This window comes from Cervus canadensis, chromosome 22, assembly GCF_019320065.1.
Source record: "Cervus canadensis isolate Bull #8, Minnesota chromosome 22, ASM1932006v1, whole genome shotgun sequence".
NCBI lineage: Eukaryota > Metazoa > Chordata > Mammalia > Artiodactyla > Cervidae > Cervus > Cervus canadensis.
Genome location: NC_057407.1, coordinates 31,181,052 through 31,202,624, shown reverse-complemented (window position 1 = coordinate 31,202,624; position 21,573 = coordinate 31,181,052). Strand labels below are relative to the sequence as shown.

The following is a 21,573-nucleotide window of genomic DNA, read 5'->3' as shown; positions in this document are numbered from 1 at the left end:
CCCAAGGCCTGTTATGGGCTTCCCTAGTGGTTCAGATGGTAAAGAATCTGTCTGCAATGCTGGAGACCCAGTTTCCATCTCTGGATCGGGAAGATCCCCTGGAGAAGGGAACAGCAACCCACACCAGTATTCTTGCCTGAAGAATCCCATAGTTAGAGGAGCCTGGCAGGCTGCAGTCCATAGTCCAACTTGCAAAGAGTCAGACACGACTGAGTGACTCACACACACACACACACAAGGCCTGTTACCATCTGAGGATGAGCGCAGAGCTCAAGAGCCTGCATTTTTGGAAACAAATTCCTCCAGAAGAGCCTCAGGCAGAGCCAGATTTGGGAACTGCTGGATTTATCTGGACACAATTTAAAACCTTACCAGGATGAAAAACACTAAAATATAAAAGAAAAACAAAAGCAGAAAGGTAGGATTTCCATGCAACATGGTAGAAGAGTAAGTGACTCTGCTTATAGAAAGCTTGCTCAAATGTTTAAGAAAAATTTAGACATCCCAGTAGTTAAACAGAGAAAGACTAGGAAAAAAAAAAAAAAAATGATTCAATTCAGAGCCACCAAAGCAACCGCCCATTAGCCCTCTCTGAAACTCTGCAGGTGAGTGCTCTCATCAAGTTTCCCCATGCTTCCTCCTATGGACCCACAAGTGCTCAGAGAAAAGGTCTGAGAGCAAACCGACTTTCAGTAGCTTCCTCCCTTCCACCCCTCGGTCTGCCTCCAGAACCCTGCAGGGCTCCCGGGGCCACCCCAGCAGAGGTGACGGTGACCACAGAGGTCCTAACAGTATCAGTCACAGCAAATTCCTGCTCTGAGTCAGGAGAGCACCAGAAGCCTAGGGACGTTCTCACTGAACCCCTGGGAGGACGCAGTCTTTCCTTTACATGAGCAAACTCAGGCTCCGAAAGGTTTAAGTCACACCAGTAGCAAAATCAAAAGGAAATCTGGGGCTCTCAAAATCATCTTAAGCATCTCCACCATTCATTAAAAACGACATTTTCTAGCTTTTGTGAAATCCAACCTAAGTGCGGCCTCAAGACCCAAGCCGCAGCAAGACCCTGAAGACCGTCCAAGTCAGCAAGTAAATAAAACCAAAACACACGTCATTTCCCGGGGCCCCAAGACCGGGCCCCTCACTTAACTTCACAAGGAAACCATGAAATCGTGCAGTTATTCCCGTTTTACAAACAAGCGAACCGAAATCAGAAAAGTCAGGCGATTTACCTGAGGGCCAGGGGACGGGTTTTTGTTTGAAGCGCGCAGGCGGTGTTTTCTTTTGTTGGTTTTCCAAAACGAAAGGTGCGGCTTGAGGCCAGGTAAACACACTTGCAGATCTCAAGTGTCTCCTGCCCCACCAGGAGGACGCGAAGTCCCGAACTGTCCCCACAGTCTGGGCCCCGAATCGGCGGCGGCATCTGGCGGGAGTAGCAGCGAGAACACGCGGGAAGGCGGGGTCAGACCGGAGCCGGGTGGGCGGCGCCGCGCCGGCGTGGAGCACGTGGGGCGGCCGGCTGCGCAGACTCCTGGGAAGACGAGATCCCTCCGCGGCCCACATGTGCGTTCTGGGAGTCGTGAAACGAGGCGAGATGGAGGGGAAGCAGGAGGAGGGAAGGCTGGGTGGGGGGTAAAGCCATCGATTCACAGACTCTGGGGGCTGCCTTGGGCAGAGAGGGCTCAGGCCCAAGCCCTTCCCTCATACCTGTGGAGCACCCTGCTGGGGTTAAAACTCTGCACTACGCGCATCCTGCCTGACTCTCTGCAGGTAACCCCATGGACTGTACCCGCCAGGCTCCTCTGTCCGTGGGATTCTCAGGTCAAGAAACCTGGAGTGGGTTGCCATTTCTTACTCCAGGGGATCTTCCCGACCTACGGATGGAACCCAGGTCTCCTGCGTTACAGGTATATTCTTTACCATCTGAGCCAGCAGGAAACCCTAAGTAGATTCCAAATAATACCTGAGACATGCTAAACTGTTCTGCGGCTCAAACTCAACTTGAATTGGCCTACTTTTCACGCGACAGCCCTATTTGCCCGCCTCCCCAGGCCTCCAGAGGGTAGAGCTCCGCTTGTATGTGGCCGGCTAGAGGCCCCTGTTCAGTTCAGTGCAGTCCCTCAGTCGTGTCCGACTCTTGGCGACCCCATGGACTGCAGCATGCCAGGCCTCCCTGTCCACCACCAACTCCTGGAGTTTGCTCAAACTCATGTCCATCAAGTCGGTGATGCCATGCAACCATCTCATCCTCTGTCGTCCCCTTCTCTTCCTGCCTTCGATCTTTCCCAGCCAGGGTCTTTTCAGATGAGTCAGTTCTTCGCATCAGTTGGCCAAAGTAGTGTAGTTTCAGCTTCAGCATCAGTCCTTCCAATAAATATTCAGGACTGATTTCCTTTAGATTGGCTGGATCTCCTTGCAGTCCAAGGGACAGAGTCCCCTGTAACAGCCCCAAACGTGGATCCCTAGTCAGTTTCTAAACAGATGACCTCCGGTCATGCCAAGCACTTAAATTTTGTGCTGAGCACTGAAATTATCATCATTTTTCTTCATTGATCGTTGTTACTTAGAAATAGTTTTCGCCCTCCAAACATGTGAGGGCATTTTTTCGGTTTGTTCTTCTATTTATTAATGTCTAACTGCGCAAGGCCCAGGGACCAGTTCCCTCCACTCCAGCCCCTCAGGAAGGGTTATTGTATTTGCTCTCCAGGTGGAAGTGATGGACTCAGGTCCGGGACAGGCCAAACGCATCCGCCTTTCTCCTCTCCCACTTCTCCCCGCCTCCTCCCAGATCTTGCGGAGCAGAAACAAAACTCCTCCTCCCCACCTGGCAGGAACACGCCAAGTCCAGGGAGGTCACCTGACCAAGTGCCTTCTGGAGCCCGTTTGCGACTCATTTCCTAGAGCTGCCTCAGCTGCTGGGTAGAGGAGGTGGAGGGACTCTGGAGGCACCCTGATCCACTGTTTCTCTGGCTGTTTTGAGCATCTGAACCCCTCAGACCTTATTTAAAACTCTGATTCTCAGGAGACCCCAAAAGAGCCTCAGAACCCCAGGGTTGGGCCCGGACTCTCTAAGTGAATCTGATGCTCAACCCAGGGTAAGAAAAACTGCTTTGATCCAGCCCATGTATCAGACCGCTGGGAACCCAATACCAGGGGACCAAGTCACCCTGCAGGTTAGTGACAGGGTTATGGCAGGAACTTAATGGTGGGACCCCTGAAACCCAGAAGCCCCCACCCCAGTAATTCCTTAAAGCAACTTTCTTTCCGTCATCATCATGTTCTCTGAGATAGCCAGTTTTCAGGCTGAGTGGTTTGAAATAAATAAACAGCAACAACACACTTCCAGGCTGCAATATTAAAGGTCACCAGAGCTTGGGGCAGGCAAGGCTGTTATAATAATATGCCTTGCCTCTTTTAATCCTCACAATGGGGCCAAGAGACAAAATTATGACTAGGCCCATTTCTCAGATTGGGAAACAGGGACCTTGAGCAGACAGCTGATTCAGCTGAGCTCAGGGGAAACTCAGGCACGACATCGCTGCTGCCTTCAGGTCCTTAATACCGAAGCCACCTGTGAGATGCTAGATTTAGCCCTTTGCGGAGAGTGAAGCCCATAAGCATCAGGTCAACCCTGGGAGGCAGGAACTGTTGTTACTCACATTTAACTGATGCTGCTGCTGCTAAGTCGCTTCAGTCGTGTCCAACTCTTCGAGACCCCATGGACTGCAGCCTACCAGGCTCCTCCATCCATGGGATTTTCCAGGCAAGAGTACTGGAGTGGGTTGCCATTGCCTTCTCTGATTTAACTGATGACTCATTGACAATAATGTGTATTGAGACTTACTATGTAGCAGTTGCCTTGCCAGCTGATTTTTTTTCACACCTCTTGTAATTTAATCCTTTTAACAATAGGTTCTGTTTCTCTACCCATCTTAGAGAATGGGAAACTGAGGCCTGGAGACCTGAGGAACGTCCCTAAGTGCACACAGCTGCTAATAGCACAGTAGCCTCCACTTTGATGCTCTTCACCTTGAAAACATAGTCTCCCTGAGGGCAGGGCTCTGGCTTTGTGCCCTATTTTCCCTCAGGACCACGCACGCCAGGAGGTACATAACACATCTTTAATTAATCCAATTCAGTACAATTACAAATGCAACTCCAGGGACTTGCCTGGTGGCCTAGTGATTAGGAATCTGCCTGCCACTGCAGGGGACATGGGTTTGATGCCTGGTCCAGGATCTATGATCCCACGTTCCACAGGACGAACAGAGCCCACATTCTAGAGCCCACAAGCCACAACAAGAGAAGCCACCAAAGCAAGAAGCCCATGCACCACAACAAAGAACAGGGCAACAAAGAATAGTCCCTTCTTGCTTCAGTTAGAGAAACCCGTGTACCGCAACACAGAAACAGCATAGCTATAAATAAATAAATCCAACTCGATACAACAGATTGAACTGTTAAGCCTCTCTTGAAATCCAATAGAACCTGCCATGCACACCTTGCCTCCCCAGGGCACAGCATAGGGCGGCACTCAGAAGGTGCCCAGAAGGTCTCCTCCAGAACCAGTGAACAAGTTCCAGGAGGAGGCGCTCTTTCCCCCTATGTGTCCAAGCTGAAGTTGTGCAGAAAGGTCTCTGTGCCAGCTGCACCCCCGCCCCCAGCAGGCATGTGGCCCCTTGGAAAAGGCAGAACAAACTGCAGGAGCCTTGTTCTCGAACAGAACGGGTGGGGCCAGGCCTCCCCCCGGGTAACCCTCCCCCCTCCCCCATCACCCCTATTCCCCCCACACACACAGTGCTCAGTACCCTGGGGCCCTCTCTCAGCCCCTCCTGCCAATGGGCCTCTAGCTTCAGGATCCGAAGACTTAAAGCTCAGTCCCCTGAAAGGACTCACTCTAAACCTATGTGATGCTTCCTGGATGGTTAATGGGTTGTTCTCTGTCACCTCCGCCCCTGGAGACCAGGCTCCTCTAGTCTCTGCTACACCAGGAAGAATTTACCTGTGTGCGTGTTTCCTTTATCTCATGCAGGATGGACAGGTCAGCGAAAAGACAGGGGAGCCCAGGTAATCCTTGTATCTTGGCAGTGGCCAGCCTACTTATGACCAAGCACCCTTTTCGTGGAAGATAGTTTCCCCAAGGATTGGGGTAGGGTACAATTTCGGGATTCTTCAACATTACATTTCTGTACACTATATTTATTGCTATTACACTGTGATATATAATGGAATAATTACACACTTAACCACAATGCAGGATCAGGGGGCTCCCTGAGCTTGTCTTCTTGCAACTAGACAGTCTCATCTGGGCTTTAAAGGCCACCTGGACTCAATTCAAAAGAACAGCCTGCAACCCAAGGTTCACTGTCGCAGTTTTATCATAACCAGGACTCCAGGAAGCAGCCAAGAGTACACAGACTGATGAATGGTGAGAGAAGACATGATATAGAGCTACAACAGGATATAACTCAGCCATAAAAAAGATTGAAATCAGGCCATTACCAGTGACACCCATGACTGGGGATGATCATACGAACTGAGGGAAGTTACACAGGGAATGACAGATAGCCTATGATACCACTTATGCGTGGCATCTAAAAACTGATACACACTAACTCAATTCCTAAAGAGAAGAATTACAGAGTTAGAAGACACACAAGCCCCAAAGGCAAAGAGTTGGCACGTACCAGAAAGGGAGGCATTAGAAGGTTGGGGTTAGCATACACACAGTAAAAGAGATGAAACACATAATCAAGAAGGACCTATTCCAGAGTCTAGGAAACACTCTTCAAAGCTCTGTAATAACATATTGGGGAAAAGAATAGAAAAAGGAACACATACATGCATCTGCACCAGTGAGTCAGCTGGCGGTACTGCCCAAACGAACACAACATTCTAAATCAATATTTATTCAGTGTAAAATAGGAACTAACTCTCCAAAGAAAAGAAGGGACAAAGATACTTCTTTCCCTTAACCTCGGCACCTGGACTGCTGTCACACCCTTGGAGCCTGAGGAGCCTTGGATCCAGAAGTCTCCACTGCTTTGGAAAGGAAAAAGCAGCGCAGGACACGCCTGCAAAACCGACCCGCTTTTATCTGATGCCCGCAACTCGGGGAACAAGACTGCAATATCCAGATCCAGGCGGGTCTCCCTATACCTGAACCAAGCCGCATCTACTGAGAAAGCGCTAAACTTTCTGCCCGGAAAAGCTCAGAAATGGAGTCACCTGGGTCTCTACGTCTCCTGGGGCAGCCCCCTTCTTCAGAGCAGCGCCACTTTTCCAAAGACAGCAACGGTGGGGCAATGATGGGGATTTGCCTGAGGGGGTGAATTCTTAGGGAAAAGAGTGGCTGAGAGAAATGCCCTGGGGTCTTTGTTCTGGCATATTCCACTGGAATCAATAGGCGAGGAACACAGGTTCTCAGGGGTCTGGTTGCCAAGCAACCCGGAGAGGTCAGGGAGCAGTATCTGTCCTGTGGATGTTCTTTGAAAGCGCAACTTCCAATCTAGTGCTCAGGAGCCATTCACATTCTAATGGATTTGTTGTCCAGTCCCTCAGTCTTCCTCTAAACTGTGCAACCCCATGGACTAGAGCACAGTAGGCTTCCCTGTCCCACACTATCTCCGTGAGTTTGCTCAAACTCGTGTCCATTGCGTCGGTGAGGCCATCCAACCATCTCATCCTCTGTCATCCCCTCCTCCTCCTGCCTTTAATCTTTCCCAAGATCAGGGTCTTTCCCAAGAGTCGATTCTTCCCATCAGGAGGCCAAAGTATTGGAGCTTCACAATCAGCACCAGTTCTTCCAATGAATAATCGGGGTTGATTTCCTTTTGGATTGACTGGTTTGACCTCCTTGTTGTCCAAGGGACTCTCAAGAGTCTTCTCCAGCACCACAGCTCAAAAGCATCAACTTTTTGGTGCTCGGCCTTCTTTATGGTCAAACTCTCACATCCATACATGATTACTGGAAAAACCATAGCTTTGACTAGATGGACTTTTGTCTGGAAAATGATGTCTCTCCTTTTAAATACACTGTCTATGTTTGTCATAGCTTTTGCTCCAAGGAGCAAGCATTTTTTAATTTCAAGGCTGCAGTGACCATGCGCAGTTATTTTGAAACCCTAGAAAATTAAATCTGACAATGTTTCCACTTTTCGCCGTCTGTTTGCTGCGAAGTGATGGGACCAGATGCCATAATCTTAGTTTATTTAAAGGTTGAGTTTTGTTGAGCCTCTGGTTTTTTTTGGTGGGGGGATGGGGATTGGCAAGAATACCATTCCCTTCTCCAGGAGATCTTCCTGAGCCAGGGATCGAACCCAGATCTCCCGCAGTGTAGGTGGAAAGCTTTACCGCCTGAGCTACCAGGGAAGTCCCAAAGGCTGAGTTTTAAACCAGCTCTTTCACTCTCCTCTTTCACCTTCATCAAGAAGCTCTTTAGTTCCTCTTCACTTCTGCCATTAAAGTGGAATCATCTGCATATCTCAGGTTGTTGATATTTCTCCCAGCAGTCTTGATTTCAGCTTGGGAGTCATCCAGCCCAGTATTTCCTCTAATGTACTCTGCATAAGAGTTAAATAAGCAGGGTGAAATACACAGCCTTGATGTACTCCTTTCCCAGTTTTGAACCAGTCTGTTGTTCCATGTCCAGTTCTAACTGTTGCTTCCTGATCTGCATACAGGTTTCTCAGGAGGCAGGTAAGGTGGTCTGGTATTTCCATCCCTTTAAGAATATTCCACAGTTTGTTGTGATCCACACAGTCAAAGGCTTTAGTTTAGTCAATGAAGCAGAAGTAGATATTTTTTGGAATTCCTTTGCTTTTTCTATGATCCAACAGATGTTGGTAATTTTTATCTCTGGTTCCTCTGCCTTTTCTAAATCCAACTTTACATCTGGAAGTTCACAGTTCATGTATGGTTGAAACCTATCTTGAAGAATTTTGAGCATAATCTTGCTAGCATGTGAAATGAGCAAAATTGTGTGGTAATTTGAACATTCATTGACATTGCCTGTCTTTGGGATTAAAATGAAAACTGACCTTTTCCAGTCCTGTGGCCACTGCTGAGTTTTCCAAATTTGATGACATATTGAGTGCAGCACTTACACAGCATCATCTTTCAGGATTTGAAAAAGCTCAACTGGAATTCCATCACCTTCACTAACTTTGTTAGTAGGGATGCTTCCTAAGGCCCACTTGACTTCACAGTCCAGGATGTCCGGTTCTAGGTGACTGATCACATCTTAGTTATCGGGGCCATTAAGATCTTTCTCGTACAATTCTTCTGTGTATTCTTGCCACCTCTTCTTAATATCTTCTGCTTCTGTTAGGGCCACACTGTTTCTGTCCTTTATTGTGCCTACCTTTGCATGAAATGTTCCCTTATATCTTCAGTTTTCTTAAGGAGATTGCTATTATGTCCCATTCTAACATTTTCCTCTATTTTTTTGCATTGTTCACATAAGAAGGCTTTCTTATCTCTCCTTGCTATTCTCTGGAACTCAGGACAGCGACGAACATGCCTGCAAAACCAGCCTGTTTATACCTGATGTCCCACACCTTGGAAGAGATCACGAAATTCAGATCCAGGCGGGTCACCCTACACCTCAACCAAGCCGTGGGTACCCCCAAACCACTAAACTTCCATCCCACAAAAGTTCAGAAATGTCACCTGGTCTCCAAGTCTCCTGGGACAGCCGCCTTGTTCGCAGAGGCACCACTTTTTCCAAGGACAGCAACACCTGCACAGTAGTTATTGGCAGCGATGGGGGTGAATTCTTAGAGGAAAGAGGAGCTGAGAGAAACGCCCTGTGGTCTTTCTTCTGGCATAGTCTTCTGGAATCAATATGCAAGGAACACAAGGTTCTCAAGGGTCTGCTTGCCAAGCAACCCGGGAGGTCAAGGAGCAGTGTCTCCGCCTTGTGGGCAATTGTGGTAACTACAACATCCCTGCCTGTGCTCAGGGGCCCTTTCTATTCAAAAGGCAAGCGGGGCTGTAAATGACACCTGCCTAGCAGAAACTGCCTGGGGGCAGGCACTGGAGAAAGAACTCTAAACGGGGAGGACCTTTAGCAAATCAACTTCAAAAGATACACATAACGCACACATTATCCTTTGACTTTCTTTTTTAAGAGCAAACAATTTAATAATTCGAGGGCTGCAAATGACAACTGCAACCCAGTATTGCCTCAGCACAGGAGAAGGGCCACCGGCAAATGTTTGAACCTGTGAAAGGGCCAGAGTTCTCATGAAGCCAAAGGAACGCCCCTTGGCCTCTTTGGGGAAGATCATGTGTTACGAGCCACAAGCCACGAAGGCCAACACTATGGGAGTCCCTAATAAAACTGACATGGAGCAAGCACGTGATCCACATTCCCACTCAGGGGCCTGGTGCAATGAAAACCACCAATTCGAAAAGACACTGGTACCCCCAGCTTCACAACAGCCCCATTATAATAGCCAGAGGCAGGAAACAAACATCCAAGGACCAAAAGTGGTACAAGAGGATGTTGTGCAGAGCTAAGAGTAATAGGACTCACCCTAGAAAAGAACGAAATCAAGTCAGTGTCGCAATAACCAGTCATCTGGCGATGATCATTCTAAGCACGGGAAGTGAGACAGGGAACAGCAATTAGCCATTGATATCAGTTTGGTGACATCTAAAAATCAGTGCACACTGACTTAATTCTTAAACTGAAAAAGGCTCGCAGTGTTAGAAGACATACTTACGGCCCACAGTTCCGCCCCTTTTCTGCTTTGGGAAGATCAGTTGTTACCAGCCATGATGAAAGCAGTATGGGAGTTCCTGAGAAAACTGAATTAGAGCAACAGCCTGATCTGCAAGCATTTTCCGGTCTCTAAGATAACCACCAATTAGAAAAGGCAGTTGCATGCCTTCATACACTGCAGCTCCCTTTTAATAGGCAGGAGTCCAGGAGGCAACTAAAGGTCTATAAAACAGTGTATAGAGTTACAACAGAATATGATATAGTCATAGAAAATAATGAAATCAGGCCATTTCTGGAAATGCGTGGACTTATGGATGATCATACCAATTATGGAAGTCACACTGGAAAAAACATATAGCCTGTGATATCAGTTATGGGTGACATCTAAAAATTGATACACATTCACTCATTTGCTAAAGCGTGAAAGGTTCAGAGTTAGAACACACAATTGTGACTCCACAAAGGCCAACAGTTTGAGGGTAGGGGAAAGCAAGAATTAGGAGATTAGGATTGGCATGCACACATACTCTGAGCAAAAGAGATGATCACCAAGGATGTATGTGTAGCCTAAGAAACTTTCTTCAATGCTCTGGAATAACCTATCTGGGCAAAGGATCTGAAAATTAACAGCTATGTGTATCTGTATAAGTGAATCCACGGCCCAGAGTTTGGGTCTCACTGCTATACCCCACACTCTGCTCCAGGGCTCAGGGAAATCTCACCGTCTTCCAGGCCTGACTACCCAGGAGGCCCCTCCTGGACTCCCCTCATTCAGTGGATGGCAGTTGCTTAAGTCAAGTCGAAAATCTAGACATCGTCCTGGCTCACTTTTCTTTGCGCCCCAGAATTCCACCATTTGTTTTACTGTGTTTTTTTTCCCCCTATCATACCCCCACAGTTTGTGAGATCTTAGTTGATCTTAGTCCCCCAACCAGAGATCTAACCTGTGCTTCCTGCCTTGCAAGCATGGAATCTTAACCACTGGATTGCCAGGGAATTCCCTCTTTAATACCTTTTCTGTCCTTCTCTCTCTTCCCTATTTCTTTTCATCACTCTCAATTTCTGTCTCCATCTGACCATGTGGTTTTATTTCCTTCAAAGGACTTGCTTTCTGAAATCATCTTGTTGTTTTTACTTCCTTATGTGTTTATTTTGTGTCCCTCCCTCCCAAAAATGTAAGCTTCATGAAGCCAGGGGCACTGTCTTGTTCGTGCCTTGATAGTTGAATCAATAAAGGAAGCAGAGAACTTATATTCTTAAAAACTAGGCAGCAAGCTCGGCTTGTAGCACAGAAAACTGGAAATGGAAATTCTGCTTTGCTTTTCCACTGATGCTCTGCCTCTGTTTCTCAGCGAGTGTTCTTTTGGGTCCTTGTCCTAGCTCTCACACACCTGAGTGCGCCTTACCTCACTCCCCTTTCAGATCTTACACGTTGTCCTTCAAAATTGTTTTGGCACATTTTGCTGCAAGCCGCAGTCGCCAAGTCTCCATATGTGTCTGCATGTCTTCTGTTGTGGTTACTTTGAAGTTTGTTGAATTGTTTTGTTTTGACAGGACTGTCACATCTCAAAACTTATTGCTGACTAAAAACATATGCACGACCTTTTTTTTTTTTTTTTCGTTTTTTTTCAATTTTTAAGAATTACCATTACCTCTTGCAACTAAGCATATGACCACGAGAGGGCAGCCTGAGGCTGTGCTTTGCTCCGTGTTAAACAATGGATTTAAGAGATGGTAGGGACCGGGCTGAACCCCGGGACTCTCTTCATTCCAAGATCTGCTTGTCTCAGTGGTTAATACACCGTCGGGGGAGCAGGCTTGGGAAGCAACGCTAATAATAATAAAAGTGACATTAAATAACAAACTTCAGAACTTCATCCAGTTAATAGGAACTTAATTTAAAAAGTACCATATTTACTCAAATATTCTTCTAAGTTCTTTTACCAGGGTTGAGTGAAAAACTAGAAAGCAACAATTATAAGCAAAAATCAAAAAAAATCTGGTACTCTTGTAAATTACAGCCTCCTGGAAAATTTCTTCCATAATAGAATATCCACACAAGACTGATGGAGTAGTTGAAAGGAAGAAAGGGAACTTGGCCACTCTTGTCACAAGACGGCTATTCCTACTCCATTAACTTCTTAGATAATAACACCCTCAGTGGTAAATCTGACCTTCAATAATATTGTAAAGGGGTTGGTTTGATGGATTTGGAAGAAGTGAGGAGAGAGGGGATAGGAAAAGGTTTTAAACTTTCAAGTAGATGTTATCAGTTGCCCTGACATAAGGCTGAGGAAAGGGAAAACTGACCTCCCTCCAAGAACCCCTTTTGATATTTAACTGTGTGTCTTACAGAGATTAATTAACCTCTCTGAGTCAACGTTTTAAAAAAATTCTGCACTGGGATGATAAGAGTACCTACTTCCAGGTTGGGAGGGTCAGGAAAAGCAAATCTAAATCATCCAATGCATAACGGATGCTTTGAAAGGGCTATGCTAAATTATCATTTATTTCACATTCTAAGTCTGGAAAGGGGAAATGACTTGAAAAATGCCCTCTATGTCTCCTTTTTTAATTCCACAAGAGATGCTAGGAAAGATTCCAGTTTAAAATTCAAATAAATTCATGAAAATGATCACCCTTTGATAAGTGCCATTTGCTTCAGACCTTCCTACGAAGGCAGATAGAGCAATATTTAAGGACCTACTTTTAGATCTTTTTGACATCAACATCTGGTCAATGGCTGAAATAAAAACATCATCAAAATACTTCAGAAAGCATCTGAATGACACGGGTTTCACAGAACATCCAAAGCCTGCTTTGTTCAAAATTTGGAGAGTGGAGGAGAGGAGCAGGGGACTCAGAAAGTCATGCGCTGCTGTAAAAAAAGTCTCCATAAAAATGTCGGACATTTCAATAACAGATACCTCAAGAATTCACTCGAAGATCACATCAGCAAAGTGTAATTTCAGGTGTTTAACTTGCCTGGAAAATCCCATGGACAGAGGAGCCTGGTAGACTGCAGTCCATGGGGTCGCTAAGAGTCAGACATGATTGAGCGACTTTACTTTCATGTTTCACTTTCATGCATTGGAGAAGGCAATGGCAACCCACTCCAGTGTTCTTGCCTGGAGAATCCCAGGGATGGGGGAGCCTGGTGGGCTGCCGTCTATGGGGTCGCACAGAGTCGGACACGACTGAGTGGCTTCGCAGCAGCAGCAGCAGTGATCACACGAGTTTGTAACCAAGGCTTGTGAGGTGCTACTTGGCAGACTCATCGCTTACTACACCAAGATGTAGTTCCCAAACTCTGGGGCTTTATTAACTAGGACACTTGATTCCTGCTCAGCCAAGCCTCGTGTGTTATTTTTCACCTTCATGCTGGCCTCCTCACAGGAGACGAAGGCTGTTCCCTTCAAGACCTAGGTCTGAATTGCATTGTAGGAGGACGAGCTCAGGGCAGGGAAGAGAAAAGGGCAAAAGGCAAAGGAAGCAGGCAAAGAACAAAGCCCTTTTTCCTAGCGAGGAAACCCTCCCTGTGGACTTCTGCCTTGGCGTCACCGGCCACATTACATTATCTGAAAAATTGCTGATTTTACAAATGCAAAAATGCACAAGTACATGCCTATCTACACCAGCAAAACAAAATACTCTGAACCTCCATGTTTTAACAGGCCACAACTTCTTACCCAGAATTTCTGGGATGCCTTTCCAAGGCAGAGGGTTTTTATAGCTCTGATAGGCAATTCTAATGCTCCATCCACACTTTTCAAAGGCCTAGTTACAATAAACCCTAAGTGGATTAAATTTATCTAATAATCAACACTTAAAATAGGACACTTCCCATTGCTCATTTCTGTTCGCCAATATTTTCAGAACCAAAGATTTAATTTTTAAAAATGTTCTAGGATGCTTTTATTTTTTTAAAAGGAAAGTGCTAAAAACATTACATATATATTCTCTCATCAGCATTTCAAATTATTTTACATGCTGGGTTCAGAGTCTAGAATCTAACAGGTAAACAATCTGCTCAAGACAAACAGAAAAAATATTTTTAATCAGAGGTCTTATTTCTTCATTTAGATCTTTTAATATGACTTTGCTGATGTGTGTTAAGAAAATGTTCCTAAAATTAGCCTTTTAAAAGTACACATCTGAATCAGTTACTATCAGAACTGACATTTTCATGAAGCAAAGTCTATGTAAGTGCATCTATGCATACATGAGGAAGTTTACTTCCCACCAGACATCAGTAACCAGCTGAACAAGGCTTCCCAGTTTAACTACAGAAGTATCCCATCTATCCTAAAGAAAATAATCCATGAGCATTCTACAATTATCTGTATAAACAGCAACAAGTTTGATCTATGATCAACATAAGAATATCTAATAAATATTAAAACTATTACACTATAGATTAAAATGCAGATCTCTCATAGAGTTGAGTGATGGCATTTTGGTACATTCACCATTATTGTACTTTATTTAATAAAGAAATACATTTGCCCTTGCAAAAATAGCAACTGCAAGTATACAAATAAAACCACAGACCTCAAAGTCATGATGTTAAATCTTCAACTTATATCCAACAGAAGTAATTCAGTTTACAAGTGGTCCATGGCACAATTAAAATAAAAAATATCAAAAGGTCACAGGATCTTAAAGAATAGGTTTATTGACAATGATTTCATAAATATTCTAAAGAAAATTTCAAAATTTCTAAACTTAAAATGTTTAAAATCTATTCTCATTGGCAAAATATCCCTTAACAAAATAAAGGTCACTACAAATGAATGTCACATTTAAAATTTGTTTTAACATTTTTGCAAAGTTCTTAAAAAAATTTACAATGTGTGATTTTTCTTCTCTCTTGGATACAGTAAATAAATCAATACTCAGTTTTTATTTCAACTATGAGACATATTTCACAAATATACCATCTAGCTGCTGTGAATCTGACAGTCAAGTCAGTCAGTAGTATAATACCCTACAGACATAAACAGAGCCAACTCATTTTGGTATTTTTAGTCATAGCAATTGAAGTAGTCAAAATGCAAAACTTGTGGTGGCTGCCCAAGTCACCCCAGAGCATATGATACAGTGTGAGAAAATGTTTGCATCGGTTTTATAAGTTCATCTGTGTACTTCAGGTATCTGAAATTAAAAAAGGGATTCTTGTATATTTTGATAAAAATGTACTCGAGTATTTCATAACATTAATATTTATTGCTTTATATGAATACTGTATTGAAAGCCCAAGCATTCAGTTTACACACAGAAATTATACAATTATATACCGCTTCACAAAGGCAGTGAACACATTACATTCTACAAAATCTACTTTACAGAAATTTAAAAATTCTAAATATCAAAAGGTACAGCTGAAGAAACAGGTATAAATTTGGCAGCCAGTAATTTAGACAGGGAAATTGCAGCTTGCGCATGACTTTTAAATGTGTGAATTTGAAAATATTGAGTTTAGAGTAACCATTGTGCTTTGTGTTGATCTGAAAAATATAACACTGGCTGTCGAAGAAGCATGTTCAAAAATATTTAATTCACTTCAAAATGTCATACAAATTACGGTGGCTTCTATGCACCCCTAAAGCTTCAGTCATTTAGCTCCGGTACATTACTAAAGTAATATATTAATTTTTCCAGTACAGTGGTGTTTCATACCATTGACATTTGTATACTCTAGAATAATTTAGAAAGAAATGTGTACTATTCACAATGTTCAGAAAAACAAGCAAAAAGTAAAGGAACCAGCCTGGTTCTTCTGAGATGGTCTCATGTCAGCTTTATAAGCATTCATTCTACAAAATAGTAAGCTAATGTTTGAACACAATTTCCAAGATAAAGCACATTTTCTCATAAATAATGAAGTCTTTTTCTCAGGCACCTCAGAAGTATACAAAAGAATTTAGTTTGAACAGATCTCTTGGAATGTGTTTAACCTGGTATTTCAACAGACTTAAGATTTCCAGGGTTTCACAGGGGCCAGATTTTATCTGAATTACTCAGAAGAAAAGAAACTGTCTTCTGAAAGAGGTGAACTCAATCATTACCAATAGAAAAAGTATCCACTGTATTCATCTCTTATAGAAACAGAAAAATATAACATTTCCCCCTTAGAATAATATATATATGTATATATGACTTAAAGTTCCATTGTACATAGTCAAACAATAAAATCTGGAAACCAGCATGAAACCCTATAGTTCACATGTTAAAATGCTGAAACTATGACCAAAATATGAAAACTACTAGAGCTGTCAGAAAGACAAGACAAAAGCTTTCTTGCATATGTAATAAACTAAAGGATAATCTCCAAGAAAGTTTTCAAAATTATAATTATTTTCCAGTTTAAAATTTTTAACCCTAAAAAAAAAAAAAAAAAAAAAATCTATACACAAACCACTGATTTGACCAGACCGAAAAAAAGTCAGCGGTAAGCAGGACCCAGAGGAGCTGATATTCACAGTTCTTACATGAATAACTCTTTCAGGATTTATCCCATAAAGTATTTTATTTTACAACCTGCTTCTCTTGTAAAACTAAAGGTCCACTTTATTACATAAACGTTTTGTACAGTGTAAAACCAGAACTGTATGTAAAATACTGCATCTAAATATTTCTAAATAGTTAGTCTTGTTCCATTGGTTCATCTGTGACTTCTGTGGCTTCATCATTCTCCATGGGTGATTCTGAGAGAATCTCTCCAGTTTTACTGGAATTAGATCCTACTAACTCTTCTGTTTCATGGCAATCAGAACCACTACTTACAGGGCCTGCATTTTCACTACCTTCAGAATGTAAACCTCTCTCAACTTGAGTCAGATCAGATTCTTCCATTTGATTATTTTCCTCAGAAGTCTCTTCATTCACAGTTAAGGCATCATCAGATTCTTTTTCTTGATTTTTTCTTTCTGCGATCATTTCTCTTGATGTCATAAAAGACTCTAAAAATAAGCAAATGTTGTTGTAGTTAAATTTGATTTTCAAAACACCTCCACAGTTAAGTTTCATGAATTCTGATATTCTACAGTTCAAATCATATCCCCTGAAACTCAGCAGCAACTACATACAGGTGGGAGAAAAAACCCAACATCAGCATTATAAGGAGTTCCATTATGTTAAATTCTTTCACGCAAAAATGAAGTACAAGTATTTGAGGATCTCCTTACTCCACCCTTTTACAGATGGTCTCTAAATACCTTCTTCTTCCTCTTCATCCTCTTCTTCATCCTCTTCTGTACAGTGCTGCCTGGTACAACTACTTTCTTTGTCTTTATTCTGAGATGAAGATGGAGCTTCTGTTTCTTCTACCATAACTGAAGAAATTTCACTGGAAGATGTCTGACTGGCCATCTCTCTGACTTCACTTTCTTTGTCGAACCTGAGTCTTTTTACCTCATGCCCTTCCGCCTCCACAGTATCTTCATCTGGATGTTTATTTTTTATAGGGCTCACCGAGGAACCTTCTGATTCAGATGTTGAAGAGTCACTGTAAATATTTTTAAAAGTGTCATTAATAAAACTGTTCCTTCATCTTGTACATTCTATTTTTCAGTTCTAATAATATATAACTTTCACTGTGCAAGTTAAATTATAACATCTGGGCAAAGAAAAACAAAGAGAATAATTCCCAAGACACCTAAAATGTTAAACATTTCCCACTAGGACTACTCAATAAATTACATGACTTTTGTGTTCAATGCTTCAGCGAGTTAAATGTCCTCTTAAAATAAAACTACAAGTTCCCCCTTGAGACATACTCTTAATTCCTCTCACTCACATCTTTCCCTTAATGTGGTAAGAAAAAGATGGGATATCAATAAAAAGATTTCCTTTTATGATCTACAAAGAGAAATGATTCACAGAATTTGAACTCATTTACAAGTATCTTCTCCTTCAAGTAATTTTCTAAAAGAAAAAAATTTATCATGATCATTTTCTTAACACCCTATTACAAATAGAATCTTCCCAAACAAGCAATTAAAAGTCTTTTCTCTGCCCATTGTCAGCATATGCTAATGCCCTTTTTAAGTGCATTAAAATATTTTCTCCTCCTCAAAACAACAGTAAACTGTAAATCATAAATAAGGAGTGCTGAAAAACCATCAATAAATGTAACTTTTTTGGGAAAACATGTGTTTTCAAAAAAAAATCACATACAAACCTGTGATTTTTGTCTTCATTTTGCTTTGACTCTTTGCTGTCTGTGCTCTCAGGCAAGCCGTTTGTTGTCATTGGAACTGACAAAGGAACTTTTGGTCGATTAAGTGGCCTGGGTGTTCCAGGCCCATTTATATTAGACCTACGGTAAGAGAAATGAACATCATTTTTCCATTTTTGTAAAAAAGTCAACCCTCCCAAGGTTTATATGCACACATCACAGAAATACTTTCAGAACCAAGGTCACCAAATTAATTCTTTTTGGTATATCATCCCATACCTGCCATAAAATTCCCAATTTTTAAAAAGTACACTGAGTTTCCTATTCAAAATTAAGAAACTGCAGCTCTTTGAATAAGAAAAAATCAATAATCTCACCTCTCAGTGTAACTTGGTGAATTTCCAGGAAACATAACACCATTCATTCGATTTAAACTATTGGAATTGTTCTTCCTATGAGAGGGAAAAAAATTTTTTTATGGATAGTTCAGTTAACTTTGATAAGAATCAAGGGTCTAAAAGATCTTGTAAATCTATGGCTGATTCATATCAATGTATGACAAAACCCACTGAAATGTTGTGAAGTAATTAGCCTCCAACTAATAAAAAAATTAAAAAAAAAAAAAAAAAGACTTCAATGTCACAGAATCAAACAAAAGACTTCTCATAGAAATAACCATGAAATTATCTTAGTATCTCACTTAACAATACACAAATATATTCTTCAAGAGTTCTGAAACAAATTCACCATAATCGTTCTATGAAATCAGGTATTTTAACCATTAAACCAATGCTTCTCAACAGGGGGCAATATTTTCCTACAATCCCTCACTCCATATCCTTAGCGAACACATTTAGCAATGAATAAATACATTTTTTGGTGGACGTAGCGGGGACATTACTGACATTCAGTGGAAGCCATGGACACTGCGCTAAACTTTCCATAATCCCAGGACATCCACTCCTAATAAAATACCAGTGGTACCAAGCAATGTGCCCTACACTGCTACCTAAATTTACTATGTAACTCGTGACAATCGGAAATAATAGTCCATCATGAAGAGCAATGTCATCAAGATAGTACATAAATCCAACAATGTTAAGATTGCAGTAAATCATCAATCTATTTAACACAAATCTTTTCACTGGGAAAACATACAGGTAACATTTATTGGTAATATTCTACTCTGGGAACTGGTTGGTAGTTTCATTAAGTATTTACAATGTTACCATGCTTAATTATATATAAAATAATTACAACATATTTTTAAGACATATATTAAAAATGAAAGAACAGATTATAATATACCAGGAAAAAAGAAAAGCAGCTATACTTACTCTGAGGAAGGATAAACACAGCTAACAACCATCACATTCTGCAATAACAAAATTTACTGATTAATATGAGGAAATGTACAACATAAAGTTTACCTGTTTTTAATTTCCCAAAATCACCCCGGTATCAAGTTTCCATGTATTACATTTTTTACTAATAAAAGAAATGGCTAAAAACAAAACCTTCAATAAAAAAGCAAAAACTAGAACAGTAGCAATAGACCAAACTCTAATAACTTACTGAGCTGTCTGTTTCCGCAGTCTCCTCTTTTTCCCAGTTGCTTTGGACATTGTTTTGCTTTTGACATTATGTATTTTATGTATTGTATGTAACAGAACAGAACCATGTTCTCTTATTTTAGATAGAATCACACCAAGATATTTAGAGCTTGAAGTATTTAGGCCTTATAATAATAAATTTCCCTGTAAAGCAGTACCCACTCAAAAGCTTGATGTGTAGCATAATACACCTCAGGGACAGAGACACAAACCTTTTTATAACCTTCCTGATAATCATAACTTTACCAATAATTTAATATTCAGTGAAAGTTTGCTGAGTCGAAGTAAGTGCTTTATAATTTAATCCTCCTCACAGACTTACTATGGTCCACCTTTTACAGATGGGGAAACGGAGACTTGGATACATGACTGGCCCACAGCCTCACAGTTATGACACTCTGACACCGCCTCTCCATCCAAAGACTGCCAAGATTTAAGTACTGAAGTCTCTGAACTGGTAAGTACTGAAGAACCATCTCAGTTTCCTGCCCTCAGAGCTCAACAAACACATTAATCCAGTTAGACCCTAAGATCTACTTAAAATCACTAGGTAATGATTTTGGATTCCTGCTCCAAGGGTAAAATAAACAGATTTGAAAAGAACCTTAAAATGTATACTAGACTGTATTTTAGGATCAATCACTATTCCTATAGTTAGCAAAATCAATGGTCCACAATCTCAGTTCACATGTAGCTCCTTCATTCATTTCTTCACTCCACACAAGCCAATCTCTTGCTTTTCATTCCCTCAAACACTTTGATGTAGTTGTCTCTCAGATTATTGCCTTTGTTCAGAATGCTCTGCCCTCTAACATCTCCTCACCCACCAAAAACCTAACTCTTCACATATTCTTAAATGTGACATAATCCTTCTCAATACCTAACGTAAATGCTTTGTATTAGTGATTTTTCCAAGTTGTGTACCTCTGAATTCTAGAACTAAAGAAACGAATTCTGTAGATAAGTTTGCAAAACCCTCTATCTTTAAGATATCCATTATAGAACTTCTCAGAACTATTAATATGTTAAGATTTATTAAGAATTTCCAAGAGACAATAATAAACTGCTTTTCCCAAGCATTCTTCTGCCTTCCTCCTATTAAATCTTTCTCTGAAACCTAGAACATAATTTGGGAAAAACTTCAGGTAAGCTGAGAAACCTATTTCAAGACAAGATGCCTGAAGTAGAGCCTACTCAAAGAAAATCTATTATGCTACAGTTTAAAATAATTCCATTATACAATACATACCTTTTCCACTCCTCTGAGAAATTTGTCTGTTCCCGTATAGTTTCTCCTTGGATCTGTTAGTAATTCACATAGTCGCTGAATAGTAAAAGGTATACTGCAATAGAATATAATTTTATAGTTTAAGATTATTAATTTTCAAGAAAATTAGAAACATTACTCTCGCTATTTCAAGCTTTATCTAGTCACCCATGTTAAGCTACAAAAGAAAATGCTACAAATGAATGGATGAATCACCTAGAATTAGGCAAGACAATAAGCACACCTGTTCTCTTTAAAAAATAAAACAATTTCCCCCTCCCTTCCCTTAAAAAGCAATAAAAAAGAACATCCAAAATGAACAGAAAGCTTCAAAACTGAGAAAAAATTTTAACACTCTTATTTTTGATAATTCAATTTTAAGTTTATAAGAGAGGCAACACAAATAAACAAGTGAGAGTTTATTTAATACATAAACTTTCTCAAGCATTCTTTTGCACACCAATTTTTTTTTACAGTGTTCAAATAAACTACAAATGTTTTGTTATCAGACAGAATATGAAGTAATTCCAATGAAAAAGTATTATACAGTTCTGCTCCATAATACAATTTTATATACAACCTATATGTTTCATCAAACTTAAAATACATACAAACACACACACTCTATAGATCTGCTAAGTACATTACTAAGAGCTTTACCAAATACTTACAACCACAATCAAATTTTCACCTGATCATAGAAAATACAAATCTGAGACATAAATTGGACCTAAACTGATTTTATAAATGAGTGAGTTTTTATCTCACACACTATTAGCATTCCTCAGAA

The 21,573-nt window shown here is 41.3% G+C and overlaps 1 protein-coding gene and 1 long non-coding RNA gene across 4 annotated transcripts in view; both read right to left on the bottom strand.

The window, feature by feature from the left end:
• Positions 1-1,369, bottom strand: part of LOC122425106 — a 250,164-nt gene extending 248,795 nt beyond the window's left edge. The window contains exon 1 of the long non-coding RNA XR_006264699.1: positions 1,230-1,369. This is a non-coding gene — a long non-coding RNA (uncharacterized LOC122425106). The remainder of the gene's footprint in view (positions 1-1,229) is intronic.
• A 13,561-nt stretch (positions 1,370-14,930) lies between these two features.
• The window catches only part of PPP4R2 (protein phosphatase 4 regulatory subunit 2), a 50,765-nt gene continuing 44,122 nt past the window's right edge, over positions 14,931-21,573 (bottom strand). For 2 of the 3 annotated variants that reach the window (XM_043442558.1, XM_043442560.1), the window contains exons 4-9: positions 20,766-20,859; positions 19,241-19,278; positions 18,281-18,355; positions 17,907-18,044; positions 16,942-17,231; positions 14,931-16,686 (exon numbers count right to left, since the gene is read on the bottom strand). In XM_043442558.1, the coding sequence (XP_043298493.1) occupies positions 16,370-16,686; positions 16,942-17,231; positions 17,907-18,044; positions 18,281-18,355; positions 19,241-19,278; positions 20,766-20,859 (952 nt within the window). In that variant the 3' untranslated portion in view covers positions 14,931-16,369. Of the gene's footprint in view, positions 16,687-16,941; positions 17,232-17,906; positions 18,045-18,280; positions 18,434-18,532; positions 19,100-19,240; positions 19,279-20,765; positions 20,860-21,573 lie in introns of those variants that run through there. The other variant, XM_043442561.1, reaches the window with a different exon arrangement.